This window comes from Carex rostrata, chromosome 2 (genome assembly GCF_964058835.1).
Source record: "Carex rostrata chromosome 2, lpCarRost1.2, whole genome shotgun sequence".
Classification (NCBI taxonomy): domain Eukaryota; kingdom Viridiplantae; phylum Streptophyta; class Magnoliopsida; order Poales; family Cyperaceae; genus Carex; species Carex rostrata.
Genome location: NC_135919.1, coordinates 15,881,533 through 15,897,850, shown reverse-complemented (window position 1 = coordinate 15,897,850; position 16,318 = coordinate 15,881,533). Strand labels below are relative to the sequence as shown.

At 35.4% G+C, this 16,318-nt stretch overlaps 2 protein-coding genes and 2 non-coding genes across 7 annotated transcripts; 1 reads left to right on the top strand and 3 right to left on the bottom strand.

Annotated features, from left to right (window-relative positions):
* Positions 1-5,259: 5,259 nt before the first annotated feature.
* Positions 5,260-5,383, bottom strand: LOC144550722 (small nucleolar RNA snoR86). The gene has a single exon (XR_013510564.1). It is a non-coding gene; the product is annotated as a small nucleolar RNA snoR86 (small nucleolar RNA).
* Positions 5,384-5,532: 149 nt separating this feature from the next.
* Positions 5,533-5,656, bottom strand: LOC144550721 (small nucleolar RNA snoR86). Its single transcript, XR_013510563.1, has one exon. It is a non-coding gene; the product is annotated as a small nucleolar RNA snoR86 (small nucleolar RNA).
* Positions 5,657-6,145: 489 nt separating this feature from the next.
* LOC144545308 (uncharacterized) lies at positions 6,146-10,252 on the top strand. Of its 2 annotated transcripts, none has more exons than XM_078293910.1 (11): positions 6,146-6,439; positions 6,527-6,723; positions 7,091-7,151; positions 7,353-7,401; positions 7,509-7,563; positions 7,997-8,084; positions 8,389-8,507; positions 8,664-8,789; positions 9,080-9,173; positions 9,703-9,857; positions 9,989-10,252. In XM_078293910.1, the coding sequence occupies exons 1-11, from the start codon at positions 6,232-6,234 to the stop codon at positions 10,046-10,048; spliced, it is 1,212 nt and encodes a 403-aa protein (XP_078150036.1). In that variant the 5' UTR covers positions 6,146-6,231; the 3' UTR covers positions 10,049-10,252. The 2 variants fall into 2 exon arrangements, with proteins under 2 accessions (XP_078150036.1, XP_078150029.1); XM_078293903.1 differs by having other exon boundaries at positions 9,080-9,179.
* Positions 10,253-11,599: 1,347 nt separating this feature from the next.
* LOC144545288 (NAD(P)-binding Rossmann-fold superfamily protein) lies at positions 11,600-15,554 on the bottom strand. Of its 3 annotated transcripts, none has more exons than XM_078293878.1 (12): positions 15,409-15,554; positions 15,246-15,301; positions 15,100-15,133; positions 14,629-14,727; positions 13,635-13,783; positions 13,494-13,532; positions 13,314-13,406; positions 12,953-13,051; positions 12,493-12,570; positions 12,280-12,363; positions 11,935-12,000; positions 11,600-11,849 (listed from the first exon to the last, which is right to left on the bottom strand). In XM_078293878.1, the coding sequence occupies exons 1-12, from the start codon at positions 15,482-15,484 to the stop codon at positions 11,763-11,765; spliced, it is 960 nt and encodes a 319-aa protein (XP_078150004.1). In that variant the 5' UTR covers positions 15,485-15,554; the 3' UTR covers positions 11,600-11,762. The 3 variants fall into 3 exon arrangements, with proteins under 3 accessions (XP_078150004.1, XP_078150011.1, XP_078150018.1); XM_078293885.1 differs by having other exon boundaries at positions 12,280-12,360; XM_078293892.1 differs by lacking the exons at positions 13,314-13,406; positions 13,494-13,532.
* Between the last annotated feature and the right edge of the window lie 764 nt (positions 15,555-16,318).

Below are 16,318 nucleotides of genomic sequence, written 5' to 3'. Positions count from 1 at the left end.
TTTGGTAAACCATCACTTCCTTAGCTAAGCTATACATATAGAAGTGCTACCGTTATGACTGCTTTTTACGGACAGCATTAGATAACACTCACACATACACATCTCTTAGCTGGAATGATGAATACCTCATACTGTAAAACTTTACACTGAATGAAAACATTAATGACACGAACACAATTCTATTCAATGTTTCATTCAATGTCTGTCAAATACCATGTTCCTAGAACATGTATCTATGTGATTAAAATGACATCTCGTGTCTATGGTTTGTAAAACTTAACCATCTTTTAATCCACATACTAACCTAGTAACGGTTAATTAGTGTTCCTGCTAATTACCTCGGTTAGTGACTTCTTAAGAATATATATCATCTTAATTATGGAGTTTCACAATTCCAGTCATGAACTCGAAATGATCCATAATTCAATAATATTCAAGGCAACAAAATGATATATAATTAAACATTTAATTCATGAACAAAACTTTATGATAAATTATCGTATTATTGACTTCTAGATTATTACAAACTAACATGAGACGGACCGGACAGAGCATTTTGAAAAAAAAAACCGTTGTACCCAAAACCGCCTACCCGCACCCGTGTACCCGCACCCTTTTACCCGTTGTACCCGCCTACTTTACCAGTTGTACCCGTATCTGTTACCCGTTAAAAATTTGAATTTCAAATTTTTTTAAATTTTGCCGCCGGTTCACATCCCTCAGGTTACCTGACTGAGTACAATTGAAATGGACGGTCCAGGATCTGTCTTTTAACTTGGCAAAAATCTCAAAGCATAAATAATACTAGCCCCCTTTAATAATACTCAGGTTACCTAACTGAGTAAAATTGAAATGGATGGTCCAGGATCTGTCCTTTAACTTGGCACAAATCTCAAAGCATAAATAATACAGAAAAAAAAACCCGGACCCTACCCGAGATACCCATTACCCGTACCCGAGGTACCTGTTACCCCTACCCGAGATGGGCATGGATATGAAACGGGTAGGGTAGATGTTTTGAAAAAAAAACCCGCCTACCCGTACCCGTTCTACCCGAGTACCCGTCCTACCTGTTACCCGCCCTACCCGTTACTTGTCCCGGGTTTACCCGAGGTACCTGTACCCTACCCGAGAGCAAATCTCTACTTTCAACCAAGATGCAACTAAATCAAAAAAGCCGTCATATTCTGACCAAGATTTGTCAAATCGAATAATTTTGGAAGATGGAAAAAGTATTGCCTGGGTATCTAAAATAATGGGATTATGATCAGAATATGCTCTAGATAACGAATAAAGTTTGGATAAACTAAAATGAGCATTCCACGAGGTAGTACAAAAGACCCTATCTAGTAAGGCCTGAGAAGTTGAATTTAACGATCTAGCCCATGTAACTTTCCTATCTACTAAAGAGAGTTCCATTAATTGGTTGTCTCTAATGAATCCATTAAAACGATTACTCAAAACATGATTAAAAGCTGGTCCAGCTCTTTCATTCCTTCTTCGAATCATATTAAAATCACCCATAGTCAGCCATGCATCTACTCCTAAAATATTAACATCATTTAATTCCTGAAAGAAAGCTCTTCTAGAATCAGGTGTTAAAGGACCATATACAGTGGTGAAGTGCCATTCAAAATTATCAGTCATATTTCTAAAATGCAAGGTAATAGAGTAATGTCTAATATCAGATCCAATTAAAGAAAATAAGGAATTATTAAATCCAAAAAGTAAGCCCCCTGAGGCACCAATAGAAGGTTTATAAACCCATTGACTAATAGAAGTACTCAAAGATCGAAAAGCTCGTTCATTAAAAACTTCCTTTTTAGTCTCTTAAAGACATACTATCCCCTATGATCATCTTATTATGATAAATAGTTAAATACCATCAAGAAGCCACAAATATAATAAGAAATTAAAGACGCAATTGTTCATGACAAAGATTCATTCCTATAACACAATATACATATCATCTATATTAACAAGAACATATATAATCTTAGAAATAAGACACTATGTACTTATGCTTAGCATAAGATTGCTTGTTAATAAAAGATTAAACCCAGCAATGTTTTTAACTGCCATGTTATTGAAGAAACCAATAAACCAGTCCAGAGGTCAGTGCAACAGCCCATTTAAAAGGATAAATACAAATGACAAAAAAATTGTTTTTTTTTAATTAGTGGCCTTTTAAATGTTTACTAACAGTTTTGTTAACAAAGCATATTTACAATGAATTCTTTGTTTCTGTCATCACGAGTCATTTTTTTAAATGATCTACAATTTGACAAAAAAAAAAATTTGAAGGTTAGCAACTTTAATGCCTACTAACAATTCGATTGATAAAAAATGTATTTACAATGAGTCAAGCGATTCTAATTCCTAAATTTATTCCTTTATTCTCACGAAATCCTCTAAATTACTCAAAAACTCTAATCGTTCTTAATCACCCTCTAAATTCTTAGATCTACTTTTAACGAGATCTACTCTTCTAATCTCTCATCCTTATTAAGGAGCTTAATGTCTAGATCCTGCAAGAGTCCTGATTTACTTTTTTTTTTTCGGAATGATGCTCAGCCGTTGAATTTCCAGATCGCACATAAATAAATTTTTCAAATTATGAGCTTCAACACTTAAGTATGCATTGATCGCGCCGCATATGATCCCAGTGCCCGTAGACCGCGCGCCGCACCCGTGGACCGCGCCTCTGAACCACGCTACACTAGAGTTCACATGTGTTATCTTGTAGATAAATATAGTATTTAACTATTTTTCTCTACAAATTTGATTTAAATTATCTCCTCTTTATTAAGGAGCTTAATGTTTTTCAACTACATAATTTGCTCCCGTTGCTATGCACGGGCACAATTACTTGTCTTACATATATACACTCATAATCGCTCTAATACCTTAATCTTCATCTCACTCCACGACCAAATCCGCTCTTCCAACCACCGTCGCACTCCGACAACCGAGTCTACTAACCGTCACACTCTGATCAAGATGAGCACTCTACGCTCCGAACTCTGCTGATACCGTGCTCTCGGCTCCGATCAGCTCTGTTCGGTTCTCTCCTCTCTCTCATTATCTTACCGAGCAAAAGAGAGAGAAGAACATGATGCATCGGAAATGAGATCTACAAGTAGTAAAAATAACGAATGAATATAAAATGTGAGTTTGGGAGGAGGGAATCAGCATCCACTACTTTTCCTGAACCTGCTATCATTTTTACTCTCTATCTCTCACTTTAAAGAGGAGACAGAAAAAGAGGAGAGAAACAGACAAAAGAGCAAAGAATAGCAGGAATTTAAAGAGCAGCTGATCCTATTTCTGGGAGGAGAGAAAGGAGGGTGGCGACTGGTTCTAGGTTTTCATTGGGTTCTCTCGCTCTGGACCAATTGAAAAGTGTCATCAAATTAATTTTTTTATGACATTAAAATTTATTAATTTTTTATATCAAATTAGAAGCCTAAATATTAAGATAAATTTTTTGCATGAATTTGATTAGCTATGAAGACAAACTAATAGCATAAAATCTCACACATTTGATATGATGTAGGGCAATAAAATAATACTCACATTTTTTAAAGTTGGACTGCATATTTTCACCAATTGAATGCACATTTTTAGCACGACTCTTGCTTTTTTACATGCTCATGTTTTTAGAAAAGAGAAATTTGGATATATACCCATGACAACTTCTTTAATTAGATATTTACCCATTCAAAATTAAAAATTAGATATTTCCCCATCTAAACATCATTTATTTATTAATATACCCATTTTCAATTTTTCTCAATAAAAAAAGTAAATCAATATTAATAAAATATTTAAGAGACTATTTTGCCCTTCAAAAAATTGAGCACTAAAAACCTGCTTCACTTTCCATCTCCTGCTATTCTTCCGATCGACCCATCCTCTCCCAGTGCTGCCCTCCATCCCGCGCAAACCCTCCTCCATCTCGTGCGATTCTCCATCTTGCCTCACCCTTTCTCTTCCACCCTCAATACCCTCCTCTGTCAGAGGCAAGCCTTCATCCATCCAATTTTACCCTTTCTTCTTCCTCTCACAAAAAAATTGTTTGCAATGGAGGAAGATTGGAACAGTATTGATCCATTTTCTTCGTTGATTATCAATTCTAATACTGATCAGTCCAACAATGTTTTGAGCAACCAAGACGAAACAGCTCATAAGAAGTTGAAGTCGGTGAGAAAGAGAACACATGTAATGGTCTCATACCAGCATTTGGTACAGAGTAACCAATAGGAAATTTAATACGAGCAAAGAATGATGAGTGCAAGGATGGTTTCATACCAGCATTTGGTAAGCTCGTTTGGATACTGGTAAGGTGTGGGAGAAGTTAGAAATGAAGAACTGATATTTTTGCACTTTGGCCCCTAGCTGGTTGAGTATTACAAAAAGAAAAGGGTGTGGCACCCGGAGATATGCAATTCCAGGTTTAGAGTAAAGGTTGGAATTATTTTGGTTTTCACTGATTTAATTTTGTTGATTTCTTGCTTTGATAATTTTTTAGTAGCGAAATGTAATCTAAAGATGTAGACCTTTGTTTTTCTTCAATCAAAAATACCGACAAAAGAAGAAAATGGGCACTCAACTTTTTTTGAAGGGCAAAAAAGTCTTTTAAATATTTTATTAATATTGATTTACATTTTTTAGTGAAAAAAATTGGTAATGGGTATATTAATAAATAGGTCATGTTTAGATGGGAAAATATCTAATTTTCAATTTTGGATGGGTAAATATCTAATTAAAGAAGTTGTGATGGGTATATATCCAAATTTCTCTTTAGAAAATTGATTGACCTAATTTGTCTAAAAAATGAATATATTTATTAGAATAAAACACAACATGCTTCAGATGTCTTTATCAAATCATAAAGGAAATAGAAACAAACTTCAAATTACAAATCAAAGCACCGGAAATTTATAAGGTGTGATCGTAAAAATCATTATTTAGATCTTAAGTTGTCTATCTGCATTTATCTAATTTTATTTATTCAACAAATTTATTCAGTCTAAACCTCGCACAACAGTCTAAACCGAAACTACCTAACCCTACCAAAGTGATCCGAAATGAGACCGCCTCGATATAGTACACCTAAAAATCAGATCTGAGAAAGGAGGTAATTTAGTCCCGATAACACAACAGGTAACAAATCCCAAAAATGGATTTTTTTTTTTTGGTATCCATCAAGTGCAAGAAATATACACGACCAATTTACTGGAAATTGTAGGGAAAATAACTGTAGAAGCTTGTTCGAGGCCATGAACAAAACTGAAATAATTTGTTAGGCACGGAGAACTACATTAACTTTTGCCAACCTTCAATGCGAAGATCACTACTATAATATCATGTGTCTTTGCTCTGCAAATTGGCTTGTTTTTTTCTGAAAGAAAAACTGTGTGGAACTGAAATAGATTTTCACTTTACTCCAAGCACAGAAAAAAAGAAACCAAGAGAAAAGCCCAAAAGTGGGCAAGGGGATAAAAAAAACAATGGGTTCAACCAAAGAAAATTGTAGCAATTTGTTCGAGGCCGTCACAAAATTAGACATCTGAGCGGCACGGAGAAATGCAATAATTTGTTCTCGCCAACCTTCAATGCAAAGATCACAACTTTTAATAATGTGCCTTTGCTCTGCAAATTGGCTTCCTTGCTCGAAAATAACACAAGCCAAGACTGAATCAATTTCGATCTAAATAACAAAACTAAATGGCATCCAGTTGCAAAAGAAAATAAACACTAGAAACACTAAGTTATTGAAAAATAAGTTAGCAGAAGTTTGGGACTCATACGACCGCCGTAATGAACCCTAGAAGAGCCGACTTCTGAATTCTGATCGTCTTTTACCTAGAAATAGATTGGCATTTATATAAGAGAAGACAAGGTGAAAAGAGATATCTGGGCCGGATTTCCAAAATATGGGCTGGGTCTATTTTGATTAAGCTAGATTCGATTGGTCCAGGCCAGAGTCGATAAATTCTAACCAAAGTGGCCCAACAAGCCCAGATTAATTGAACTGTTCGATCGGAGTCGATAAATTCTCAACGGTCGATTTTTAACCGAGGGAAGTATCGAACCGTCTCGTTTTGATCGGGGCTACAGCTAGCCAAAGGTTTAACAGCAAGTCCCCAAAAGGTTTTACAGCAAGTCAGCAAGTCAGCAACGAGCCAACGACTATCAGTCTCAAGTCTCAACTCTGGATCAGATCGAATGGAGAAACAGGGGGTATCGGGAGCAGCGTCGCCGGGTGTCGGCGTCGTGAGCATCTCCGACGCAATAGACGAGCTCCTTCGCTTCACCCTGTCGTCCACCCTCTCCGGTGACTCCGATATTTCCGACCTTGCTCTTTCATCTGACTTCTCTTCTGGTTTGCTACTCCTTGACAACGCGACCGTAGCTACGCCTCCTCACTTCAACGGTTCCGCTCTTCCTCTCTATTTCTACAATACATGAATGATTATATTGTATAATTGTCTTCTATTATACTATGCGTGTGATGATTCAGATAATGAAGTTGGCAAAGGAGTTCCGAGTTATCCTTTGTACAAGCATTTAGCAAAAGTGTTAGACAAGTCATTTAAAGCAGGGTTGTTCCCTAGGAGAAAAGATATGGGAACAAACTTTCCTCCTGACGATGGCCCTCAGATTAAAGAGACAGAATGGGATAAGATGATTTCTAAGACAGGATTTGAATTGTGTAGTGTAAGTCCAGAATGTGCTCCCCAGCAAATTTACATTGTACCCTTTCTACGAGATTTTTAGGAAAGTCATTACTTCCTGATATTTTGTTCCAAACAGCCTCCACAGTCCACTATAATCTTTATTTAGTCTGATGTGCAGAATACACAAAGAATTTTAATTAATTGATATATGTGTTTAATATCGTTAACTTACAAGTCAGATACCAGATCTGAATACAAATACCTGCAATTTTGGTTATTTCTCTACTAATTTGACATACTGTCTTGGAGGATATTTCAGCTCGAAATTTGCTTATCAGGGGCCATTTTGCAGATATCTGCTGCACTCTTTCTCTCTCGCACACATCCTTAATTCTAATTTTTGACAGATGTATGGAAATGTTAAATTTGAGCTTAATGTTCAAGAACCATTCTTCTCACAACTCAAGGGTAATAAATTAATTTTTTTACCAGTTAATATTTAGCTGATAACTTCATGCTAAAAGGAGATATTTATTTTGTAGTGTTTTCCTTCATAACTTTGTGTTTATGACCTCTGTTTTTGTTTCGTTCCTTATTTAAATGAGCCTGTGGGGCTAAAGTTCGGTAAAATTAACTTTTTCATGACTTAAAGATGCATGTTTATTGTAGCTGGTAAGAAGAATGTTGAAGGAAGATTGGCTGTTGGTTATTATAATAAGTAAGCAAATCGATCACCATTTTGTTTTCACAATGATATGCATATTCAAGTATTCTTTTTCAATGATATAGTTCACATTTTATTGATTGACCTTTTGATTTTACCAGTGTTGCTCAAGGATCTCTCCTCCTCTTGAATAAATGCCTCTTGCTTAAAGTTGAGGTAAATCCTTATGCAGACAAATTTTCAATTTCTTCTTCTTCTTTTTTAAAGCTTGACAGGGGCAAATTTTTAATTTCATTTATCAAATAATTATTTAAGAGAATTAAAGACCCATTGCCAGAACAATCAATTCATCCTAGACATCTCAAATGTGAAATTTCACTTGGGCATCTCTTTGGTAGTTCTTTTGTCATCTCATTTGCTACTGTTCTTTCTTCACCTTGCTCTTCAGATCCTTTCTAAAAACCTGCATATTTTTTTCAATTACACCATCTTAAAGAATCTTTACAAACAATTTAGTAATGCCTGTTGCAACAATGCATTTCAATCTTTAGTCCAATTTTGGCACTCCATTTTCACAGAAGTAGCATCTGCTTTAAGTATGTTCACGGTATAGTTGATATAACATAAGTGGCCATAATAATTTCTGCAGCGAGTTGCAAGATATCAATCATTTCTTGCGATGCTTCAGGTGGAGACACTTGCAAATGTGCTTCCTGGAATTGCTACAATTGAAGAAGGCAAATATTTCTTTTTTGTTAATTTACGTTCTTGCAAATGTTGCTACAAATGCAAATGTTCTTCTTTTAGAATTTTCATGGAAAGATATCTAGTTAATTGCTTAAAACAATTAGAAAGGGGAATCAATTATAAATTCGGTTTGCAATGCTTTAAAAAAAAATTATCGTCTTCCAGTAGAAATGGTCACATGTTAGCTAATTTGCCCTATCAAATAGACAGGATTCTTTATATTCTGATGATTATTTAATAGATAGATGCAAATCTATGCCACATATAATTTCTCTTCGTCGCAATCTATTTCAGGTGTTGCTATATACAGGAAATTCTACACAGAGGAAAAGGAAAAATCTAATGGGGTTTTGGCAATTTCTGTTTCAAAGCCAACCTTTCAACCTTATGTTTTCATGAAAGAAATACTTAATGTGAGTGTCGGGGGTTTCTTCTTATTACTGAGCTTATGAAAACTTATTGCTGAGCTTATACCAGTAATAGGTTTCCATGACTGATCTTTAGGTTTTTGTAATTATCTTATGAGCGCTCCCTTTTCTGTTTCCTGTTTTACTGTCATTTCTTTGAAGGGACTGGGTTATGATGGCATTGGGAGACTTCTCGGAATGGCCCGCACTGCAGGTACTGTCCTAGACACATTGCCTCCTTCCAGATTGGTACTGGCATCATCTGCAGCAAAATCTTATCAACCAGATGTAAGTTATCATTTTTTTCTAATTTTGCTTCTGTTTTGAAGTGTGATTTCTAAAGTTGGACAACTCATGCATGGGCAAGAATCCAAAGTTCATTGGAATGCCCTGTCATTTTAAAAGTATTTTGTAAACCTAGTTAAAACCAATTATAGTTCTCAATCACTAGCATTTTCTGAACTGGCACTTGAGGAAAAGGATCACAGTGGTATTTTACCCTTTTGTCACGGTAGTTATAGCTACTAGTCAGGCATAATTGACAGTAAGACACTAACTGAGACCTTATCTGATTGGAGGTCAAAGGTAGTACCTTGACTGATGCAGCAAGGGCATTGGCCAAGCATGCTGAAAGGAGCTGTGAGGGTTGGTGGGGTCACCTCCAAGGAAACGGTGCATGTTTTGTGTTTATTTACTTCTTTTGGCAAACATTTTCACATATTCACATGGAAAGCTGTAAAAACAAAGCAAATTATCCCTGCAAAATGGGACTAATGATATGCCTCCAAGTTACGGTATTTCATCTCTCAATTTATTCAAAAAGGTAACTAAACTGTGTTGTCCTATCTTATTTTAAGAGAAAAGGACATGGATGGTTAAATACATAGTCTTCTGTAGAACAATTGGAATCAAGAGACATTTCATTGTGTTTTTTATGTTTGGTAGTATGTAATATTTCCTACATTTTCTTGTAGAGCTGGTCAAAAGTAAGAATTTTGAGAATTTAATTTAAATCGCCTGAGCCCGTGGAAACTGGTATCCCAGACCCATCCCAAAAAAATTATCCACCTGGTTACCCACTGAGGTGAATGTAGGATGTATTTCCTTAGGGGTAGTCGTATTATGAGGTTTGTGTAAAATTCTTAGGTTTGTGCAAAATTTGATAATTGTTAATTAGTTTTTCTTTCTTCTGCCATGTCAGACTCAAACAAGAACCAACTGGCATCAGAAGTAATAAATCGGCTGTTAGAAGATTGCTGTTGGATGAACATCCACCTAATCCAGCCATACGGTCCAGTCTTTGAAATACGTGTCCGTGAAGGTTATGGTGCAAGATGGTCTCATAATGGATCTAAGGTTCACATATTTTATTTTCCATGTTAATAGGGCTTCATATTCTACACATCATACTTCCAGAGGTTATTTCTCAATTAAAACCTTATTATGTTTGCTACCTTAACATGTGCTTATTTGTTGTTCCATTGCAGTTCATCGGATTTTTGGAGCCCTACACAGCAGATGGCTTTTCAAAGGGGTGGAAGCATTAGCGATGTTGAGGTTCATGTTAATTTTGTATTGTAATGCTTGGTTTGAGTCTGCTTAATTCTAATGCATGGAGAAACAGGTTAGAGGATGAACTATTTTTGGCTAAATATTTTGTTTGAGTAGTCCATGCGACATTCTGATTGTGTTTTGCGAAAAAAACATTATGATTTATGTATTTAAAATAATTTTTGTTCGTCCGGCTAAAATTTATCACGTGCATCCTCGATTTCTTTTTACACGTGTGAGTTATGTACAATTTCGACAGGCAGGGGATGGAACTAGGTACAACCAAAGAGGGGTCAGGTACTCCATAAAATCCATAAAATCGGAAGTTGCTTATTGGGTGGTTATTTTTATATGGTTTTTTACAGATGCATATCGATTGACACTCCCCATGAGGTTGTTCTTTCTTCTTTCGGTGGCTCGGCCTCCCAAATTCAAATCCTGGCTCCCCTGTCGACAGGAATGGATTTTATATAAATTAAAATTTTGTATATAAATTACACTTTTGATATAGAAGTCCGCGAGTACAAGTTTTTTAAACGAGTTGGTGAGCATCTTACAAAACAGAACTTCATGATCACGTATACACGACTGTCGTCTATTAGATGAGGATTCTCCTACCAGTTTTGGTAAAGAATGGAAAACACTAAATAAACCAAAATTGTCTGATCCGAATGCATGCTCGCATTCTGACACAAAAATCGTCACCTTATTATTGGGTTATCATGCAAACTTGACAGAAACCGTGTGTCTCGCTTTAAAAACAAGTGTGTGACCCTTCGATAGTATATTCTCGACACCTTATTTGGTTCACATGATACGAAAGAAGGTAAAGCGTAGGGTAGAATGAAGAAAAATCTGAGTAGCTAGTAATCTATTATTCCTTCCTGTACGGCTGTACCATCTTATCCAAACAAGGTAACATATTGAAACAATCTACAGTACTCATTACCAGGTGCTCTTTGCCCCACCATTAACTAGTGAAACCTTGCAGCATTTTTTATATGAAGAAATCTTAAATGGAACTCTGAAAATCAGATGCAAGAAAAAAACAATGAGTGAGACTAAGGTACCCACAGTGCATATTGGTCCATACTACGTGCATATTGGTCCATACTACAGATCAGTATCTTCATTTGCAAAGTCCAAACAACATCTGAACCGTTTGGCATGACCTCCATATGAAAATGTACTTGTTGATCAAATTTTACATTTTTTTTATTATTATTATTTTAAATATGTAGAAAATGAAATCACTTGATCTAAATATTCTAGGCCATCAAAAGTAATGATTTTTTTACCTCTCTAACAAAATAGTAAAAAGATAAAAAGAAAATTAAAATGTAAAATGTAAAATTTAGTCAGCTAGTACATTTTTATATGGAGATCAGGTTGAACGGTTCAAATTGACTATTTGGAGTTCGGAAATGAAGATATTAATCCATAGTACAGACCAATCTACGTTTTGCATGATACCATAGCCTCACTCAAAAACAATAACAATTTCCGAATGCTATTGATTAGACAAACGGAAGTGCCTTTCAGCAAAGAAAGCAACTTATTTAGTATCACATTTATTGCGGCATTTATTCATCAAAAAAGAAACATTTTATGCGGTTTAATACAAGTCATCAAGGGCATTGAAAAAGAGGTGATGGGGGGTGAGGTGAGTTGCACTCAGCAAGACCTTGAAGTTACAGAAGGTATATTTATTCATGTCGATTTCTTCTTTTTGAATAACAGGTCCCAACTGTACGCATTGCCCTTCTTTGCGGCAGCATCTATCCGATTAGCACCAATCTACAATAATAGGAAATTAATTTATAAGAACAATGAAAGAAAGCCAGCACATCACACGAGCAATTTAAAGCTTAAGATGGAATACCTTATCCATTAACCAATATCCAACAGTTGGCATGTACTGTACCAGATACATCACAAGCAGTACAGGCTGTAAGAAAAAACATACAAATTTATAAGAAAAACTAACTTAAAAAAAAAATAATACAAGAAAAAGAAAATAGATTAGTTGACAAAGGTATGTAAAGTTTTAGGAGGGTTGAGATATCATTTCTTTCAACCAAGGATTATATGACACCAACTCTAATGACTCACCAACAAGCCAGCATTTAATGGCATAATATCAACTATGCGCTTCTTCCAAGTAAATGGTTTGTAACAAAGCCAATATTTTGTAATAAAAGAGGGTGCAATGAAACACTGAAAAAACCTGGTACGATATCCAAGCTTCTTTTAGACCATGGGTCGCAGCAACAATTGTCAGTTCACAACATCGCTCTGATGGCACACGCTTCTGACAATAAAATTAAATGCAAAAATAAAAGTTTAAGAGATAGTGCTGAACTGCTGATGATATATGTCATAAGAATAGTTTAATAATACAATAAATAAATGAATAAAAAAAGGGGGTAGGGGAACTAACCTCTGAACCACCACTAGAGTTTTCTGTTTGAATTGGCCCTGGGCAAATAACAGTAACCCCGATGCCTTTCTGACACAACTGAAATGCCAAAAGTACAGTACTTAAAAGAAAGATAATTTGTAAAGCAGTTATCCCTATACACATGTAAGCTACAAAATTACATGCTTGTATTCTAAATTAGTAAACAAAAAAGAAAATGAGAGGGAGAACCTGTCAAAAAAACATAAGCTTCTGTAAATTACACAAACATATGCTAGTAATTCAAAATAAGTGTGGCGCCAAAACTAACAAAATAAATAAATTACTTCCGTAAATATCACATGGTTGAATATTAAGCTAACAATATAAACAGCAACAGAGAAAACAACAAAAGCAAACTATAACTAATACATAGTAAAAATTACGTAAAAAAAAATACAACCATAAAGATAATTACAAATTATAATTAAAAGATGAAAACCTCAGAACGTAGTGTGTGGAAGTATCCATTTAAAGCATGCTTAGAAGCTGAATATAAGGCCTGACCAGGAGCAGGTGTCTTCCCAGCAGCACTGCTCATCTGATAACCATAAAAGAGACATTTAGGAAACCAGATTCCCGTACTGTTTCAATGAAGTTAAGTACAGGTATCAGCCAGTGCTCATTGGTAAATTTAGAGCAACCGGGTTAACTTGAAGCACGAGCAAACAGGTGAGGGATAAATGGAGGCTCGGTTACCAATTGGCATCTAGGTTATTGAGGCCTCATGACACAATAAGCACAATTGCAATTGAAACCTAAAAGTTTAAAAATATTCATTTAACTATAGTTTTCTGATGTACCACAACAAAATGACCCTTCCCTCTGTCGAGCATATACGGTGCAAGAAGGCGCGTGAGTGTTATAGTTCCCAGCACATTTACTCTGAATGTAACCTAAAGTAACAGGGAAAAAAAAAAGTAAGGTCTCAAACTAAGCGACAAAGAAGTGCATTGGAAATTGAAATGAGATAAGAAAAATACCTCGGTACCTTCTTCGGTTTCTTCCAATGCTCTCTTTTTCTGTAGTTAATTTTTCTCAGTAAGCAGAAAGCCTTAGAAGTACATCATAAAATTTAACAGGAAAGCTACTGGTAAAAGAAAAGGGTGAAAAGTTGTAATTACTGGACGCTCAAATGCCGCATTGTGGATCATAAAATCAACACCAGCATCGGAAAATAGAGATTCTGCCTCTTGCACACTTTTCTTCAAAACTTCCTCTCCAGATGACAAATCCAGAGGCAATACTTCTACCCCAGCAGCTGGATACTTGCCTTGGCACAAACAAAAGGTTGATTAAAAATATTTAATCAAAAAGGCCAATTACAAGCAAAAGGCATGAAAAGGAAGTCCAGTTATGATCTACTGAAGGATACAAACGCTCTTTTGTGGTCGATAGTGATTTTACTGGTCAAAATTTCAACATTGCTGTCTTTTATTATAAAATAAGTGATAGTTGTATGCTTCAGAAACTTTCAGAAGTTTTTTCCGTATATCTATAAGCTGCAGATATTATCCTTTTCAATATTTGAAAAAGAGCCTTATATTTGAAGAACTTGTATAAAGAAAAAGTTCTCATCAATTGGATTACTTAGCCCTTAGCACATTAGCACATTAGCATTGTAGACTACTGGAGATAATGACAAAAGTAATCTCATGAAAAAACTAAGCAGCAATCCCGATGTATGTTAAACTAGATATAGTTTTGTAAAGATGTTGCTATATTGTTGTCATAGTACCTTTGATGGAAGTTGTTCTCTTCAATAAATATTCTCAATCCTTCGTTAATGTCAAAAATATAACTGTACTAATGGCATCAGGATGCTAATTAAAGCCTATAAACTAAATTTGTACTCTTCAACAATGCAAGTGTATGCATGGACATATAAAAAATAGCACAGTTGTTTGCACTTTGTCATTAAAGTAAAGGGTTTGTGCTGTAATGTTTCCTTTTTCTTTGATTGGGCAAAAAACACACACATTGCATAGAATTCCGCTTGAACTATCCTAAACACCTAGCAAAAATCAAGTAATAAGCAATCATACTGTACTGGGGTACAGAATACCGACCATAATGTACTGGCATCAACTCACGTGATAATCTAGTATCTGAACTTACTGGTTATTTCATATTTGACCCTCTCAAGTTCTTCTTTATTACGAGCAGAAAGAATCAGCTTGGCTCCTAAAGCAGCAAATTGCGTTGCAAGAACCTCCCCTGGAATAAAAAAAAAGGAGATATTCAGATGCTCAGGGATATTTTCTGAGAACATGTGTCACATGAAATTGTAGCAAACCGGCTGTTATTCTATTTTTTCTTTTGCATGTTTCAATGTGAATTAGATTTGATTTGTGTTAAGTGTTAACTGCAAATAAGGTAAAAGTATCAGTTGGAGTTCTCATAAGAAATGAACTTACTGTTCTAGTTCAATCAGCAAAATGTTACATTTGATTAAGCTGATGAAATCAATATAACTACTAGACTATAATAGCATGTGCAGCAACAAAAAAATAACAAGTTTACTTAGCACTATTAAAGTACTGTCACTGAAACAAATTATCAAACAGAAAGGGGAAAATGTCAACTGACCAATGCCACGGCTTGCGCCAGTAATCCATACCACCTGTTGATCAAAATAATCAAAATTAAAATATAAACCAGACGATTATAATTACAAGAGGCAAAATTAAAAAAAAAAATGCAAAATGGATAAAATGTAAAAAGCCACTGATTACCTTGCCCTCGACAGCTTTGCGCTTTGCGGGACCCTTGGATAGAAGCGTAAAATCGCCTTAAAATATCAAATTAAATTTCAATATCACACGTTCGTAATTAATCCCTTCCATAAAAAAAAATAACTGAATCGAATTGCGCAGAATGCAAAGATGGGAGAAGTACCGTCGGCCTTGGCAAACTTGAAGAGAATTGCTGCTACGGCAGAGAGAGAGAGGAGGAAGACGAGTACGGCTAGCATCTCTCTTTGGACTTCTTTTCCTTCTCTTCTTTCCTTCTCTTCTTTTTTCTGACGACTGTGAATATGATCGCTATTTTTATTAATAGAAATAAAATAAAAAATATCGAAATACGGGATTACTTTTGTTTTTTTTTCGAAATATAGTTACAACGAGTTGTGTAAACCCGTCCCACCGGACGGGTCTTATTATCGACTTTTTAATCAATCAAAAAACTTAAATCAACTTTGCGCAAAAAAAAAAAAAAAATCCGGACTGGTTGTGGCGTCCCGTTCCGGTGCAACAAAAAAAAAAAAGGGACGTGATATGAGTACCCGCACTCTCATACCCCCATTATCCCCCCAATTTTATTTGTTCAATCTCATCCACATTTCTCATGATTTATAAGGAATTTTGCGAATCTAAAACTACGAACTTCTTCTACGCAATTTTATCTTTCAAATGAGATCCATGATGACATACTTTCGAGCTCATCATCACACAAGTATTTATACCTCGTCATTTAAGTATTTATACCTAGTATTTTTCACATATGACACTGCTGACATTTAAAAGTATTAATATCAAGTATTACAAGTATTTATACCTATGCACGGAAATATTTATACCTATGTGGTCAACTATTTTTGTTAGAGAAAGGTTGATGCAAGGACGATTAGAGAAATGTGATGCGGAGATGCGGGGTCCACGATTGGGGATAAATACTTACAAATATAGGTATAAATACTTGCACGATGAGGTATAAATATTTGCACAATGAGGTATAAATACTTGTGTGACGATGAATCCGAAAGTACGTCATCAGGGATCTCATTTGAAAGATAAAATTGCGTAGA

Excerpts from the sequence above, each read along its gene's own strand:
- LOC144545308 (XM_078293903.1), top strand. The coding sequence starts at position 6,232 with ATGGAGAAACAGGGGGTATCGGGAGCAGCGTCGCCGGGTGTCGGCGTC. Across the intron at positions 7,152-7,352 it reads ATTCTTCTCACAACTCAAGG|CTGGTAAGAAGAATGTTGAA; the intron begins GTAATAAATTAA and ends TGTTTATTGTAG. Across the intron at positions 8,085-8,388 it reads AATTGCTACAATTGAAGAAG|GTGTTGCTATATACAGGAAA; the intron begins GCAAATATTTCT and ends AATCTATTTCAG.
- LOC144545288 (XM_078293878.1), bottom strand. The coding sequence starts at position 15,484 with ATGCTAGCCGTACTCGTCTTCCTCCTCTCTCTCTCTGCCGTAGCAGCA. Across the intron at positions 14,728-15,099 it reads TGGCGCAAGCCGTGGCATTG|GGGAGGTTCTTGCAACGCAA; the intron begins GTCAGTTGACAT and ends TTTTTATTCCAG. Across the intron at positions 13,784-14,628 it reads GGTCAAATATGAAATAACCA|GCAAGTATCCAGCTGCTGGG; the intron begins GTAAGTTCAGAT and ends GTTTGTGCCAAG.